Source organism: Etheostoma spectabile, chromosome 18 (assembly GCF_008692095.1).
Source record: "Etheostoma spectabile isolate EspeVRDwgs_2016 chromosome 18, UIUC_Espe_1.0, whole genome shotgun sequence".
Classification (NCBI taxonomy): Eukaryota; Metazoa; Chordata; class Actinopteri; order Perciformes; family Percidae; genus Etheostoma; species Etheostoma spectabile.
Genome location: NC_045750.1, coordinates 8849631 through 8867361, shown reverse-complemented (window position 1 = coordinate 8867361; position 17731 = coordinate 8849631). Strand labels below are relative to the sequence as shown.

The window sequence follows — 17731 nt, the reverse complement described above, 5'->3', positions numbered from 1 at the left end:
ACAAAAAGGCTGCTGGCCGTCACCAGTTAGTTAGCTTTGTCTCCTTCTTCAGAACACTCTCCTTCCCGCCTCACTCCTTCCTCCCTCCCCTTTCTGAACCTGACCTATCAGCTGAACTAGCATCTTCCCCCAATGAACACCCCAAGAGTCTCCCCCATATTAGTCCTGCAGGGATGCTACAATATCAAGGGGCTTTAAAAAGGCCACTTCTACACACTAAATTAAGCCAGAGCTTCTGTGTCATGAAGGAGATGTTCTGGGCATCACTTAAGTTTTTAGAGAACAATTGTGATTTTGAATCCATGTATTTGCGGTATGTACAGCATTGCTTTAAGTACAGACACGGCTTTCAGCAGAGTGGGCAATGTATTCATAAACAAACATTCACGAAACTAATGAACAGCTGCCCTTGAGCTGTTTTTTTGTTGAGCTGTCACAATGAACACATTGTACAGCTCTCCTCAGTGTGCTCAGCTCACTGTGACCACTTATTAAATATGAAAATCAGAGCTGTACATGTAATCATTTACATTATAATGAAATTGATGATTGTATTTTCCACATACATATAATGGTAGTATAACAAAAAATAAAAATACATTCAAAAAATAATATCTGTGTACATATGTGCGGTGGTTTCTGCATACGTTGTATCAATGCAATAACCTGACTTAATGTCATGTATATTTGTCCATGATGCTAGAAACTGTTGTGCATCTTCACAGCACAAAGCTCTGTGCTTTATTATCGTATCTACAATGTATGTTAGTGATCTTTAATAATAATAATAATAATAATAATACATTTTATTTAAAGACGCCTTTCATGGCACTCAAGGACGCCGCACAGGGAATTCATAAATTAAGAACAGCAAAAAAAATACTATACAACAGCAAACAAATACTAACAACAGCAAACAAATACTAAACAGCAAAAACCCATACTATACAACAAAAAACAAATACTATACAACAGAAAAACAAATACTATACAACAGCAACAAATACTATACAGCAAACAAAAACAAAACTATACAACAGCAAAACAAATACTATACAACAGAAAAACAAATACTATACAGCAAAACAAATACTATACAACAGAAAGGCGGAGCAACAGACATTTAAGTGGAATAGGCAGTTATAACAGATGTTTTTTAGTTGTGATTTGAAATGGGGGAATGAATCAATGTTTTCTGATTTGGGGGGGTAGTGAGTTCCAGAGACGGGAGCAGAGCGGCTAAATGCTCTGCCCCCCATGGTGGTGAGACGGGCGGGGGGACAGACAGTTTATGGAGGAAGAGGATCTGAGGAGCGGAAGGATTGGGACGCTGGAGGAGATCAGACAATATGGGGGGGCGGGGTTTGTGGATGGCCTTGAATGCTAATAGAAGGATTTTGAATTTGATACGGAACTGGACCGGGAGCCAGTGGAGCTGTTGGAGGACAGGAGTGATGTGTGGATGGAGGGGGTTCGAGTTATGATGCGGGCAGCTGAATTCTGGACCAATTGAAGTTTGTGGAGGGATTTGTGAGCGAGACCGAAGAGCAGAGAGTTGCAAAATCGAGACGGGAAGTGACGAGACTGTGGACAAAAATTGCAGCAGTGTGGGGGGTAAGGGAGGGGCGGATGCGATGGATGTTACGTAGGTGGAAGTAGGCAGACCGGGGACTGTTATTGACATGGGTTGAAAGGATAATGTGCTGTCAAGGATGACACCCAGACTCTTAACCTTGGGGGAGGGTGAGACGGAGCAGTTGTCAATTGTGAGAGAAAAACCGTCTGTTTTGGAAAGAGTGGCTTTGGTGCCAATGAGGAGAACCTCGGTTTTATTACTGTTTAATTTGAGGAAGTTTTGGGTGAGCCAGATTTTATTTCAGAGATGCAATCCGTAAGGGAGGTGGCGGGAGAGTGGACGAGGTTTGGTGGAGAGGTAGAGCTGGGTGTCATCGGCGTAACAGTGGAAGTGATGTTAAATTTGCGGAAGATATTGCCGAGGGGAAGAGGTAATGATGAAGAGTAGGGGCCCCAAACAGAGCCCTGGGGCACACCTGAAGTGCCGGACGTGAGGGATGGATTCACAGGACTTGAGTTGAATGAACTTTTTTGCGACCGAGAGGTAATGTGAACCAGTCTAACGGAGTGTGGGTGTGCCAATGGAAGATAGCCTATTGAGGAGGGTGGTGTGACAGATGGTGTCAAATGCTGCACTCAGGTCGAGGAGGATGAGGATGGTGAGAGTCCAGAATCAGCTGCCATGAGGAGGTCGTTGGTGATTTAGGGAGAATGTTAACTGTAACTCCATTTTTTAATCCAACAGCCTTTACCAACAGGGCAACATCTGAGAGGCGAACCCATGAGCAGTCCACACGCTCTTACTGCACCACGCAGTACTCTTTAAACATCTTATATACGGGAATTAACATGCTCAACAAAAGCTGAGCATTAGAATCTTCATAAAGTAACTCATTCGGTTGTTTAATTGATCCTTAAATTGCTGAATTGCCTGTTTAAACCTAAAAATCTAAATCTAAATATAAAATTTTCCCCGGGATGAATAAATTATCTATCTATCTATCTATCTATCTATCTATCTATCTATCTATCTATCTATCTATCTATCTATCTATCTATCTATCCATCTATCTATCTATCTATCCTCACTGCTATTAACTGTTTCCATTGTTGCCACCTGTTTGTCTCTTGCAACTTTCTGAACATTACTGTTTCCCTAATAGATCACTTTTACCACTTGGATTACCATTTATTTTTATTTCCACCTGGTTTTGTGATTGCTCAAGTTATGCCTACTGTTTAAAAAGTCTGAGCGAGCGAGACAACATGTTGAAGGCTTTACACTACAGGTGCTTGTTTCTTGCATGCACTGTTTAATTAAAAATGCCAGAACGTTGAATTCAATCTATGGATTTGTAAAAGTGAATCAAGGCTACAAGTCTAGAATAAACCTAAAAAATGAAAATCGATGTAACGGAAATACTATACTGAAAAAAGAGATAAATGTGTGCCTTGCTTGTTGCGTAATCTCATGGCTTACAGTCAACACTAATGAGAAGAGGCAAACACAGTGGCAAGCTGAACATTTTGACCTTTACAGTAATTACACTTAACGATTTTTGACAGCTAATGCATAAACAATGTCACATGCCGCGAAGAGAGTGAATCCCAGCCCTATAGATCACAGAAACAATATCACTCAAACAGACATTCATTATTCATTTAAAAAAAAAAAAAAAGGATTTAAAAAAACATGACAGCTCCAACATGGTCTGCGGCTATATTTGGCTGTGTTGTGGATGAGTAATCATTCTGTGAAATGTTATATAATGTCATTTGTTTGGTTATTTACGTTTAATAGTTGCCCATTACAAAACTATTTAATACTGTAAAATATGCAAAACTATGGCATATCATCTTGGTATTGGTAGTAGTATTTGTGCCATAGTGGTTGTAGCTGTTATATTAGTAGTAGTGGTACAAGTAGTCGAAGTAGAAGTAGTAGAAGTAGAAGTAGTAAATGTAGAAGTGGTAGCTACTAGGCCATATTTTATTTGGCCATTTGTGTTGTGAATTAAGTAAAGTTTTTATGTCTTCATGTCACATCACATTTTTGTGTGTGTGTGTGTGTGTGTGTGGTGTGTGTGTGTGTGTGTGTGTGTGTGTGTGTGTGTGTGCGTGTGCGTGTGCCCGCTCTCTCACTCTCACTGTCCTGGTTTCCTAAAGGCCTTGTGCTACCCACATTTCAGTGCAAAACAAAGCTGTTTTCAAGTACACAGTTGTGTTTTGCTTGTAAAATGTTTAAAGTGTACAAAACATGTAGAGGTACAGATACAACAACTTCACACTTATGTAACAACCAACATTGGAATATCAGGAAAAAATTTACAAAGAGAATACCAGTTTTCAACTCTCTATCTCTTATGTTTTTCTCATGCAACTCATTAATGAGCGGAGTACTGTTTGTCACCTTTTACCTTATCTGTAGGCTACAGGAAGTGGTCCTTGCATCAGCGTGTTATACTCAGAACTGAAATGTGTTGGAACAAAACCAGAAAAGCCACTAGTGGTGACAGTTTTCAAACACAGTCTCATTTGCATTAGCATTGTAACTTTTGTACTATTAGGCTACTGGATGTCTGTTGACGTCTCTAATTTTGTAACAGTTTTTTGATTGTACAAAAACGTGGGCATGCACCTACGATGACACTCTAAGCTCCCATGAATGAGAATGAGAGTCCTAAAAATGCCTAGGATATGTAAAAATAATAGGCCAATGAGAAACATCGACACTACACGGGCAAACTCCCTGTTAAGGAAGACTGTAATGACATAAAACTCCATAACAGCTATTAAATGGACTTTTTAATAGTAGGAGTAGTAGTAGAAGCAGCAGCAGAATTAGTAGTAGTATAGTAGTGGTAGCAATGGTAGGTTTGCCTACTCTATTAACTGTAGCCTATTAGTTGGTATAATACAATAGCAGTAGAATGGCAGTTAAATATGTAGTTGTAGTATAGGAGCAGTTATTAGTGATAGGCCTATGGTGACACTAAGCCTAAAGTACACCAATAAGGTACATTAAGGTTTTGTGTCAGTAAACATGTGTAGGCTTTTTGGATAATGCATTAATTAAATGAACAAATTCACTAGACACATTGCACAATACCATCTACATTTAATGCAGCACTTCTGATCGAAATGTGTTATAACAACACGCGGATTGGCATCACCTTTCCAGGGCTCAGTACAATTGCACACATGAAACTAAAAATATTCAAATCAGAGGTGTTGCAAGACCTTCAGTCCGTCTGATTGGTTTACAAGCCACCAGATGTCCCTGTGTTCTCTGTGTTTGGGGTTGAAGCGTAGACCGTTAATATTAATAGATATATACTGTACGTCTATGGGTTGAAGCCCCAAAGCTTCATCGCCCATAAGAAAGCTTTTTTTTTTTTAAATTCAGAATACAATTTACAAATATTCAGTGAACACAGTTCGTAATCAAATGAAACTATACATAAAAAAATCCAAATAATATAATGTCAAAGTAAGAAAGCTCTCCGTATCGTCTGTTTTACGGAAGTGACGTAACGGCCGTTACATTAGCTACACTTCCTAGAGACGGTTGCTACAACAGTTCATTGCGCCCTCTCCTCTCGGTTGATAGTAGCAGTCTCTATGCAGTATCTTTGGAAGTAGCCTGTCCGCTGCCAAATATTCACGTTAGCTAAATATCAATCTACAACTGCGATACTTTATGGTTTCTGATAGTTTCTGATAGGAAAAAATGGCTTTTGTTTCACAAAGCCAGAGAACTCCAAACGAAAGTTACACCTTCGCAAGTCGCCCCAGACCTGTTGGGAACCGCTCCAAATACAGAGAGCCTCCGTCTGAACAGTAAGTGTGTTGGTGCAGTACAACGAGCGTCGAATGAAGGCAGATAAACCTAGCTACCATAGCTATAACCTACATCCCAATATTACTCATAGTACTTATACTACTCACAATATTGTAGGTTTTACTCATGTTTGACAGCTATAGTTGTTACATACACTGTCAGAAATAGGGGTACAGCAGGGGTCCATTTCTGTCCCCCAAGGTACAGTCTATACTAACGTACCCCATAGGGCTCATTGTTGGACCTCAAGGAACATATATGGACCTTTTTGAGGGTCAAAAGGTACATATATGTTCCCAAGCATTAAAAGGTACATATATGTACCTTAACTTTTAAAATAAACGCGTTTATTTTCAAAGTTAAGGTACAATATCAAGAGACAGCCTCTGCCGAGCCAAATTTGTTGTAAGAGTTGTTTAAAGGTTTTAATTATACCTTAATTATTTAAGGTAGATTTAAAGTTATCACTATATTTCAGTAGCCTTGAAATAAAGGAAATAAAAGTTTTGTAAGTCAATTTGGTGAAATTAAATCGAAATTAGGGCATTGTATTGATTATGTAAATGAAAAACAACACATATAAACACACAAATGGCTGATTCTCACTGTTACAGTGTGTTTCATCAGAAACATTGTTGCATTGCATAGCCTACATTATCCATTATCTAACTACTGGAGAGCAAGGACGGAGACTGCCAGCTCACTACTTTTGATTGGTGGAAAGATGTGTCAAATATGTAGAGCAAGCCCTGATTGGCTGCTTGATCGCAACTTAAAACACAAGGGTACAAATATGTACCCTATACCAAGGGTACAAAAACTGTACCCTTTGAGGGTACAGCCCTAGTGACAAGCCATTGTACCCCTAAAGGTACAATTATGTACTTCATTTTCTGAGAGTGTACTGATGCAGATTTTACACACAAGCAAATACAATAGCTAATCAGCTGACTGCATGACTGCATTCTGACTGTGTTTTTCCTTGCCACTGTAGGACACACAGTAATTATGGAAACATTATGTATGACCGTCGTGTTGTCAGAGGAAACACTTACGCCCAACTCATCCTACCAACTGTAAGTATGAAACATCCCATTAACTATGCTCGACCCCTGGAAGCTTTGCCTTTCTTTCTGCCATTTTATCTTAAAAATGTGTATTGTCATCCCCCTTTGACAGACGGCTCAGCCAGAGCTTGAAGCACAAAGGCAACAGGAGAGTAGGAGGAGAGCCATTGCTCGAAAACGAGCCAGGGAGCAGTTCAGACCAAGTACTCCGGCGGCCCTGCAGGGGAGAAAACACATTGATGTACAAACAGGTGGGGCTCTTCTCTTGACAGCTTCAGAACTTTTACAGCTGTACTATGTTCAATACATTATGGGTTTGTTAAACGTGCTGTTGGAAACCAAAGCTGTGTTGTAATGCTCTTGACCTTCAGAGCTTTATCTGGAAGAATTGAGTGATACTATAGTGGCATCAGATGTCGAGTGCCAGACTGATGCTTTCCTGGACAAACCTGCAACCCCGCTCTTCATACCTGCTAAATCTGGCAAAGATGTTGAAACACAGATAGAGGAGGGAGAGGTAGGTAATCCAAGTGGAGGTCTGGCAACACTTTCCACACCTCTTTGACTTAACGTTGTTCTTTAACATATGATCTGTTGTAGACATTATTCAAAGGGGAAACTCCTCTGATTGTACACATAAAGTCCAGTTTATAGTTGCAATGTCTTATTTTGCTCTGAGGGAGAGTGTATAGATCCCATATATGGGATTAAAAGTCATGATTTGTTGGCGGCCTTTGCTGTTATTCTGTCTCTTGTGAGTCCTCCAACTTTTGGAAAAGTAATACATTTGTGGATACCTGTTTTATAACTATTATTGTCATGTAGGATGTTAATGCCAAATGTTTCAAGGTTTTCATAAAATTAAAACCCAATGTTTCAAAATGCACAAGCACTTATTACTAGTATCCTCTGCAGCTATTTGACTTTGACAAGGAGGTGCAGCCAGTGTTGGAGGTCCTGGTGGGTAAGACAATAGAACAGTCCCTGGTGGAGGTGATGGAGGAGGAGGAGCTGGCCTGTCTGAGGGCCCAGCAGAGGGCCTTCGAAGAGCTCCGAAATAATGAGCTGGCAGAGGTGCTGCGGCTTCAGGAGCAGGAGAGACGCCACAGTGAGGAGAAAGTATGTCATTTATAGAAAATCCCTTTTAAATCACTATATAGGAACAAGTCTATCCCAAAGCTGGAAAATTAGGAGAAAGCAGTGATGCAATGAAGACACCAGTCCTGAACATACAGCGGGATTGGGCTATTTCCTTAGATTCTCAATACAAGCAATATATGAAATGATCAGTCTTTTAAATCTTGTCCCTAGAGTATCTGTATTGCTACATGCTCATGGCTGTGGTGTTTTAGCACTGCCTTTCTTAGAAACAGTCTCTCGATACTATGATTATCTTTTTTCCGTCTTTTTTCTGAGTGTGTTTTTTAATTTGAGTCACTGTAGGTTGTGGTCTCTGTTCAAAGTTGCACGGCTGTATAACTACTTCTTATTCCAAGCAAACATCTGGTTGCCACAGTCTTACTCAGTATGTAGTGCTGTATGCTAGAAAGAGCGACCACACGCCAAGTGTTTCAGATAGCAGTTATAGCAGCTTTGATAAACATTGTATACTGTAAAACACCGTTTGTGCTTGTTTAAAAAAAAGTTTTTTTCTGACCTCAGAGGCGTAGAATTGCCCAGCAAAAGGAGGTGCTGAAGAAAGAAAAAGAGACTGCAGAGAAGATTGCTGCCCGTGCGTACACCCAGCAGTACTTGGCTGACCTCCTGCCTGCAGTTGTTACCTCACTGAGAAGCCATGGCTTCTTTTATGACCCGGTGGAGAAAGGTCAGCCTTCCTTTGCTGCGTTGCTCTCCGGCATCAGCTTCCACTCATACTCAGCGTTCTACCTTTCCGACACATGAGGGCATCACTGCACCGCACAAAGCGGCATTGAATCAAACCCGTAGTGTTGTCTGTGACTAGTAAAAGATGAGCTCTGCACTGGGAGAGAGATGAGCCGTGCACTGTACATGAAGATATTGATATGAGTGTTTAACCCTTTATCATATTTGCGGTTGCTGATTTCCAGATATTGAGAATAACTTCTTCCCATGGCTGATGGCTGAGGTTAACAACAGTTTGGAGAAGAGATACGCAGCAAGAGAGCTGCTGGACAGTAAGGAAATACAGTATAATTTATTCTGTTGTTTGGAAGACATCGCTCCATTTAAACTGAGCAACGTCTTAATTTGAAAACCTGCTTTACTGAAATGCTTCATGCTTGTTTAGCTTTTCTTTTCTGCCCAGGTTTTCTGTAGTATTTTTTTCACCTCATTGTTACTACTAGCACAAGAGTGTACACAAACTGTATAAGATGCAATCTGTCACAACAAAACACACTTTTTTATTTCAAAAAAGCAGGGGGAAGAAAAATCTTAGCTGGCCCCATAATAGTTATGGTACAAACTGAAAATGGTCAGAAACTGAAAATTGTCAGAAACCCCCCTTCTTCTAAATTGTTGGAAGACATCAACATAATCTACAGGCTGACGTTATCATTCCTGACAACTAAAAGATGGTTTACAGGGTTCATGGAGTGCCATCTAGTGGTTCTTTGTTAACATTACAGAGGTTATTAATGTCAAACAGATTGTACACATCTTCAACTCTCTTTCTCTCTCTCTCTCAGCTATCATCCATGATGTCACCCAGAAGAGACTGAAGATGTTCAAAGAGCTGGAGACACAGTGATAATGATTCACTGAGAAAGGTCAAGGGCATGAATGCATTATCAAAAATAAAAATACATTTCAGCGACTTAATTAGCATAGGTTTTCTCTTTGAGAACGCAACGCTAGTGTATACTGTGTAAGTAAATAAGTAATTTGTTTCAACCTTAAAATTAATATAATATAGTGGAAAATTCAAATGCAGTTTTGTATTAACCTTTTTTGCAAACGTTTGCACTCGTTCTTGTATATCATAAATTAGGGATTTCTGTTAGTACAGTATGAAGAGGTTATGTAACTTTTTCGTGAAAGTTTCTTCCGTGTTTGAAGGTAGTTTTTTTTGCAAAATATTTTAAAGATGGGTACAAAATAAGCAACCCTGGCATTAACATTTTTATCATGTTGTGATCCGAGGGTTGTTATTATCAGAGTTTTGCTGGAGTTAAATTGAAAGATAAAAAGCCTGGTCCTATGACGCAGATATGTCATTGAGCTTGAGGGTTCATTATTGACATTTGAAAGAAAAAAAAGATTTCTGAAGCTTTCATCCACCTGCTGTGGCCTTCACAGATTTTTTTCATTAGTTTCATGGCTACTGTAGTCAAACAGATTACTGTCAAACCCACAGCAGTCCAGTCATAATGTCAGAGGAGGCCATGTTTCTGTTCCTTAATGTTTTCTGCTGCAGCTTAAAAAAAACAAGTGATCCTTGTATTTTATCATTGACCTCATTTCTGTAATAGCTAGCCAAAACAACCTTTTTCCCTCAGGCATGCAGTGCGTTTGTCTATTTTATCGCACTTATCAGAAGAAAGTTCCTGCCTGTCCCGGGTTTCAGAACAGCAAATCAGAAGTTTATCTTAAAAATAATGAATCCCAAATGGAGATCACAGAGGTGGTGAACAACATGACCTCCAAATATTTAGAGGGCCATGCAAAGCGCCTTCCTGTGAATTTAATCCATTTGCATCGGGCATTGCTCTGCAAACAGTTCATTCAGATGATCTAACGGGTAAATTCAACAATGTTTTGCATTGCCCAGACAGACTCATTGTTCCACTCAAAACAAAACAAAAAAGACAAAAAAATGATTGGGGTTTTATCATCTTCATAGTAGAGGCTTTTTTTTTTTTTAGTTTGTGTGCTATAGAAAAAAGGTGTGTAGGCTACTTTGTCAAGTGAATTATCCTACAAAACAATAGCTCGGTGTCAGAGACATTTTTAACACAGTTTTTTTTTCTCAATAGATTCAAATATACTAAAGGAGGGGCTCATGATGATGATGGTAGTGGTTGATAATGGCCGTTTGAGTACAATGTGGTTGGCAGGACCGTCACATCACTCTGGTTTCGTGTTATGTTGGGAAGTAGTCTAACCTCCGATATATACGGCTCTATTTTAATCCCGTCCCCTCATTGGCCAGCTCACCTATGACGCCACCCCCTCGCTTGGCAGCGCTTCCTTCACTGCAGGGCGGATGACGCGCACTTCCCTAGTGAACTACAATTAACCAACAAAGTTAGTGCTCAGGGCAGGCGACACCTCAGTCTTAACACACCTCATACATGACATGCACATGTTCAGAGTCCGATTGTTAGATTGTATTTACAGGTATTGCTCAAATAATTGTATTGTTATTAGATGTCTCAGCTAAACTGACTTACACAAATTTGTTTCTGTACACGAATCATTTTCAGCTAAGTAATAGAAACTAATGAGCAGAATCCGTCAATTAAGTTTTAACGTGTGATTCATACACAGAATACAGTATATTTATGATTTAGGAAGAAGGATATTGGCATTATATGCTACATTGTGTAGGATAGGCTATATGCAGGCTAAACGTGTGTTCTTTTAATGTTATGCCATAGTTTTTCACTTGTTGTCTGAACATGAAAATAAAATAGAAACAATACAAAAGCTGAAATGTTTTTCCAGGTAATACGGTAAGGTTTTGAGCTTAGTAAATATATGCTAAATATCAGTGATTATCGGTGGGGAAGCTAATAACTGGGACGCCTATTGTTGGTGTAGATCTTTAAAATGAGGACACCATGATGTTCCATCAAATAATCATTAATTAGTTAATTAAACAGAGAATAGCACAGAAGGTCCAAATGTATTACCAGAGATTAGCCAGAGCCTTTATTGCAATTTATTGTAGGCCTTAGTAATAGCCACTATACAGTATATTTTCAGAATAGCAAACTTTTTCAATTTTTCAATCTATCTGAATTTCGTGTTTTATGGGCCACTTAAACACCAACGATGCAAGACCTTCAGTTGCCATACCAACGCCCCCCAATCATAATTTTCGAACTATTCAAAACTACTAAATCCCGCGCTGCAGGTGGGGAAATACCACCTTCAGTATGAAATGTTCTTTAACAACAATAAAGCTGTCTTTGGCTTTTGCGAGAAAGTCCCCTGCAGGTGCCCGGACCCATAGGTTGTGAACCTGTGCTCCTCCATCCTGCCGGTGACAGCGGGAACAGGATCAGACAGTGGGATGGATGAGCGCCATATTGCGCCCGGCTAAACAGAGGAAGGGGAAATCTGCGACTGCGAGCTGCGGAGCAATTATCACTCATCCAAACCTCATCAGCTTCAGGAAGACTTCCAGTAAGTAGACGACCTGTGTGTCGTACTGGCTGCAGCCTACGGGAAAGCGAGGTCGAAGCTGTTCAAAAACACAGGCCTACTTTTCACACTTTTTTTTCGGCGCATTCTGTGCACAACGGGGACAAATCTCACAACAGGTGTCTGTAGGATTATAAACTAGTGAGGATGACTGCGGCACAGCTCTGCTTAAAGAGCAACATTCCTATTTCAGCCTGAGTTTAAATATCCTAAGGTTGGATCTTTTAACATGTTTACGATTTGTTTTATGTTGAAGTAGCCCATATGCCCTTTACCGGTGGAGATCAAGGCGGTTACATGGACGTCTCGTTTGCTGGGTATGAAAGGTTTCACTGTCTCTGTGGGTGTGTAGCCTCCCCAAGGCGTAATCTTGTAATCTCTACAATAGAAATATACCCTGAAAATCATCACTTTGTCACATGTTGTAACATTATTACAACTGGGGCAGTGGTCCTGACTATTGATGGTTAGACTATCTGTAAGCAACATTGTTTCTTCGCCTCTTAAAGCGACTTTATAAAGCGATACAGACCGGTGCCAGTGGCTCCTATTAACGTTAATCTGAATTGTCTTGGGGTGTGGGTTAGTTAGCAACGGTAGGCATCAAAATAAAAGACTAAAACAGGGCAGGGTGGGGACTATAACTTTATCGTAGCTAGTGGGAGAGGCACGTTGAGTACCATATTTAACTGGTGCTTGGTGGATGATTCAACAGTGTCAAGGTAGAATGGAACTGCGGGACTTCCGGTCTTAATTTTCAGAATAAAATAATTTAGATGTGCGGTTCATTGGAATACACAAGATCAAAAGAGCTAATTATAAATACATGGATATTATTAACAGAAACACTTTTACTTGATATAGATACACGTTAGTTATTTGATTATTGCAGAATTAGGAATTTCATCAAGGTTATACGAAGTACTGTTTTTATGTTGATTTGTAGTTTAATTGGTTTGTCAATTGAATGACAATGAACTGACAATTATTTTTTAAATTAATGACGTAAGTCATATATTGAGAAATAATGCCAAATATTTACATATTTTAGTTTTTCAAATGTGAGAAGTGAGATGCTTTTCTTTGTTAAATATTAATGTAAATTGAGTATCTTTGGGTTTTGGACTGTTGGACGATATCATGACAATCTTGACCAAATACCTCAATATCAATATTGAAGCAATATTCTAGGGTTGACAATTGGTGCTTTAACAATAATATCATCACATTACATATTAGATAAATAATTATCAGTAATGTGGACATAGTGTCTAAGTGGGGAAAAGGCAAATGATAGAACATGTAGAATTGCTGGTGAGTTCAGAAAAGTACATCACTTTACTGTATTGCAACCTTTAAAACAAGTGAAAGACAACACTTGTCATATCACGATATTACAATATCCAAAATCTAAGACAATATCTAGTCTCAGATCACAATATCAATATAACATTGATATATTGCCTAGCCCAGTTGAAGACATTCATTGCCATCATGGGCTCTGAGAATTTGTGGAGGATATTTTTCACATTCAGACAAAAAATAAATAAAATAAAGATTAAAATACCAACAATTATATTCATATTTAAAGATAAAAGTCAAACTTTTTGTTCCTACTCTTAAATTAAGGATTTGCTGCTTTCTCTGTGTTATATCACTGCAAATTGGGTTTTGTATGGATGATTGGACACAACAAGCAATTTTCTCTGAGAATTTGCGATGGATGTTTTTTTCGCCATTGTTGAACAGTTCATAATAAATATATATTAATTGAAAAGACAATTGAGATAATACAATTAAACCTAATCATATTTATATATAATATTTTTTGGGGTTTTAGGTATCTGGCCAACATTTAATAGAAATGATGGTTTCATATAAAATTGAAAACGTTTAAAGTTAACGATAAGGATAGTTAAAGGCTTGCAATCTTGGCAGGACTGACAGGATTGATCAGAAGTGACCAGACTCGTGCTCTTATTTTGAAGTTCAGACGGGGTAGCTTCCTGTGGTGTGCTAGCTAGCCGCTGCTCACTTGTTGGTTCTCTCGGTGATTCATCGTGATGACTGTGGCACGCAGGAGTGCCAAACTGCTCTAACCCGGGTTTAAGTAACGCCGAAGTGACTGAAACTCGTTTCTCCTCTTTCTCTCTTTTCAGGAAGGCACACAGAGCACTGGTCTCCTCTTTGGAAAGACATTTTTTATTGAACAGCTCCTCACACAGAGCAAGGAAAAGACAGGACAATGCCCAAAGCGGTAAGTAATGTTAACGAAACGCCTTTGATTCATTCAGTCACTGCTTGTTGTATCACTTCTTTATATCTGGGCAAACTTAACTAAAACATGACCGGTAATGTTAATGGAAGGTTAAACCTCCTACATTTACTCTAATCTTCTGTTTGCTTAAGGATACTCTCATCTTCTTATTTTAATCTAACCAGCTAACTAGCTAGCTAATTTATATTGTAGTAACAGTACTGTAGGCTATAGTTCGTTGGTAAATTGTGAAATAGCTGGTGCAGTGAATGGTAGCGCACTGATGCTAGTACGCTACTTTATAATAATGATGTTTTTAGTATGTAAATGTCATATCTGAGTCAGCATTCGAACCACACTTAATCTGTTGAAGTCTGGGAGGTGATATATTATGTTTTTTCGTTACTTTATTGTTGCTACGTTTCAAAAAAGAACTCTCAAAATGACTTCCTGGGAGTGACAGGTGTTTTGATTGCCATCACAGTAGTTTCCTCAACTTTCAAGCAGAGTGATGTGTAAACCGTTTGTCAATTTAAGTACATGTGTTTAACTTGTCACTTCTTTTTAACTCTCAGTCAATAAGCAAGAAACAGAACACAGGCCTTCAAACTAAACAGGAAAAACCTTTTAGAGACTGATATGATGATATGATATGTAGTTTTGTCATAGAAACTTACAGAATCGGCAGGGTCTGTGTTAAAGGGGATTGCCGCTCAAATCACATGCTCTTGTCATATCCTGGGGGTGTCACATATGTTTCAGTATGAGTGAGACTTCTATTCTAGACATGGACAGTTTTTTTTATTTTTTTTATTTTAATGTGCTTGCAGTGGTTGTACATCGGTCCAGGACCTAGTCCCTTTCTACATTATATATTTATAAATATTGCACACTGTTGCACTCACTATAACAACGTGGTGGGGGGTTGAAGTTATTTTCCAGGCTGAAATTTGAGGTTGCTCCCCGCTTAGTCTAAATGTTGTGTTTTTTCCATTCCATCGTGATCTTTGTACAAGGTGAAACGTTGACTAGGATCAATGACTTTTCATCATCCAAAAAGCTACCAAAAGACCCATCAAAGACATTATTTGATGAAGCTGGGTAAGATATCTGAGCAGCGTTTTTTTGGCCCTCCAATTACTCTTTACTCGTTTTGGTGCCCCCCCCCCCCCCCCCCCCCCCCCATGCTTAGACACTGTACCTTTCACATTGACGCTGGCCCCCTCACATACTGTTTGGAGCAATGTGATGAACTGTGTTAGAATGGATAGAGTACCTTTTCTCATACTCGTTTCTTTATGGCAAAGTAGCAGAGAAAGTTCAGAGATACCTAAAAGCCTACAGTTACTAACGTTTGATAAGTCAAATAAATATATATAAAACAGGTTTGAATTTGGAAAGCGTTTAGTTAAAAAGAGACAAAATCCAGAAGTATAGATTGCTGCTAATACGCTGCTCGGATCATGACAGAGACCGGTTGCTGCTGAACAGAGCAGCGTATTGTGATGACAAAGACGAAAGCCCCGGTCAGTGTCATAAAGTGTGTTGTCCTTTTGTTTGGAATGGTCTAATGGTTGTCATGAGGGTCGCTGTGGAAATGACATCATAAGTGTCTGATAGCGTCTGAGTCCAGCTGCCACACGCAAAATGGTGTCTAAAAGGAACTTGTTTTGGTGGAATATTTGCACCCCGCAAAAGAAAACGCCACATACAATATTACATTTATGTTCACACATTAAAGTAATGTGAGGTAAGCTATATAAATTAGCTGGATACATGGTTAATGTAAGTTTGATCTTACCAGGGTTATCGCCATGTGTATTTCCTCGACAACTATCCCGCCAGTTGGTCCCAAAATGTCCCAGTTAGATAGGAAACGGCGTAAAATATTCTTTGTAAATCTTGACAATCGTTTCCCGAGAGAACCATGCAGGCCTGCCGTGTTGCACGGTACAATATTTTTTTTCAAAACTTCAAAAAAAGCTTTTTTTTTTTTTTCCAGTGTTCATCTCGCTAGCTCCAAGGTTATTATTGTTTCCCAAATCAAAGGGATTTTGAAAACAGCAACACAATAATAAATACAACGGTTTATGTCTTTGCTTCTAAAACTAGCTGTATTCATCTTGTTTTTGTGCTGAAAATACCCAGAACCCCATCAGGAGTATCAGATTGCTTTTTTTAAACAATATCATGGTAATGTTAATGTTCAAGGGCACCTGACATCAGGCCCCTTTTTGTTCATTGACCAATACATTATAATCATATAGTAGGATGTAAAGATTTGGGGAAACTAAGTTGTCATTAAACCTGTAGGTGTGTCTTGAATAACAACACACAACAAGAAGTTTTTGTTACTTGTACAAAAAAGCAGAAGTAATTGGGCAGCAACATTGCATCTGTATCTTTAGGGCAAGTGATTTGATACAGACATTTTTGGGCGTTAGATACTTGCCATAAACTCTACATTACGTCCTAGATTTGAATCCAGCATCCCCACCGCTGGTCTCTTTCTCCTGACCTTCTCTGTCTTTCTTCACTTCTGATTAGTATCTAATAAAATTCAATGACCCCTGGAAATCTTTGAATCAAAACGTCATAACTCATTTAAAGGTTGCCTGTTTACATCAGATGTGGTTGAGCAGTGATGAAAACTTAAAACAAGGTCATAGACAATTTTGGGAATGTATTTGTGAAGTAAGTGTAGTTCCTGAAAAGCAAAGATTAAAGTGACAACTTGCCTTAAAATTGATTCTAACTGGCACAGAAACCTACTTACTCTTACTTATTTCGGCTCCGATACTTGGCATGAAATCAAACATTCCAGCATTGTTTGGAAAAGAAAATCTTTTATGACAGAGGACCAAGACGCCCAGCGGCAGGACGTTGGACCAGATTTGAGGAGTAGTCGAGGCTCCTGCATTGTGTGACTCACGCTTCACTTATCTGAATGACACATAGTCAGAAGTAAAGGATAGCGCTCCTTGGCTCTCCCAGAATTTCCTTGCGGTCACAGCCCAGTGACACAAACCATACAAGGCATGGCCATGATCAACATGGATGGGTGTTACCTTTTCATGTTCATATCCTTTTGTTAGTATTTGTTCTTTTAAATAATGAATAACTAATCATGCCTGGAACACCTTCGAGACCTGATTCACAAATCCAAAAATGGAACCAAATGGAAAAATGGTTTCAAGTCTCATTCTTTAATTACATGTATTACCTGTATACATGTGTTGACAGAGCCTTTGAAAGTATACTTCCAAGATATGTCACTTCATAAAACAATAAAAAAGACACAATAGGCCTGTTTTCTCTCAACAGTAGACAGTTGTTTATGGTTATATTACTCTTAGAGCATTTAAGTAATTTCTATGGTTACTCCCATTACAAAGAATCTTGTAAAGTCATTCAAACTATGCAGAGGGTTAAATATTGAATGGTGTTCACTGAAGAATGCAGTGCAACCTATTCACAGTTTAACTAGCGAGGTGATGACCACCTTATTTCTTTAACATGACCCTGGGCAGCACCTTAACCCCTCTCTTGAAAAGTCTGAAGGGAGGATATGCAGGTCATGATTATATGGGTCAGGGAAGGGCAGGTTGGAACTAGGAAATATTTGTCATTCTTCAAGAAATG

At 39.1% G+C, this 17731-nt stretch overlaps 2 protein-coding genes across 2 annotated transcripts in view; both read left to right on the top strand.

The window, feature by feature from the left end:
- Window positions 1-5119: 5119 nt before the first annotated feature.
- On the top strand, window positions 5120-9469 carry rsph3 (radial spoke head 3). Its single transcript, XM_032542703.1, has 8 exons — window positions 5120-5415; window positions 6411-6492; window positions 6596-6734; window positions 6855-7000; window positions 7399-7602; window positions 8146-8308; window positions 8553-8639; window positions 9153-9469. The coding sequence occupies exons 1-8, from the start codon at window positions 5306-5308 to the stop codon at window positions 9212-9214; spliced, it is 993 nt and encodes a 330-aa protein (XP_032398594.1). The 5' UTR covers window positions 5120-5305; the 3' UTR covers window positions 9215-9469.
- Window positions 9470-11564: 2095 nt separating this feature from the next.
- Window positions 11565-17731, top strand: part of ezrb (ezrin b) — a 35903-nt gene continuing 29736 nt past the window's right edge. The window contains exons 1-2 of the mRNA XM_032542701.1: window positions 11565-11814; window positions 13992-14089. Coding sequence (XP_032398592.1) covers window positions 14078-14089 — 12 coding nt within the window. The 5' untranslated portion in view covers window positions 11565-11814; window positions 13992-14077. The remainder of the gene's footprint in view (window positions 11815-13991; window positions 14090-17731) is intronic.

Bases quoted from the DNA above. Each gene is read 5' to 3' on its own strand.
- rsph3 (XM_032542703.1), top strand. From the start codon at position 5,306: ATGGCTTTTGTTTCACAAAGCCAGAGAACTCCAAACGAAAGTTACACC. The intron at 5,416-6,410 runs GTAAGTGTGTTG...TTGCCACTGTAG, and splicing joins AGAGAGCCTCCGTCTGAACA to GACACACAGTAATTATGGAA. The intron at 6,493-6,595 runs GTAAGTATGAAA...CCCCTTTGACAG, and splicing joins CCCAACTCATCCTACCAACT to ACGGCTCAGCCAGAGCTTGA.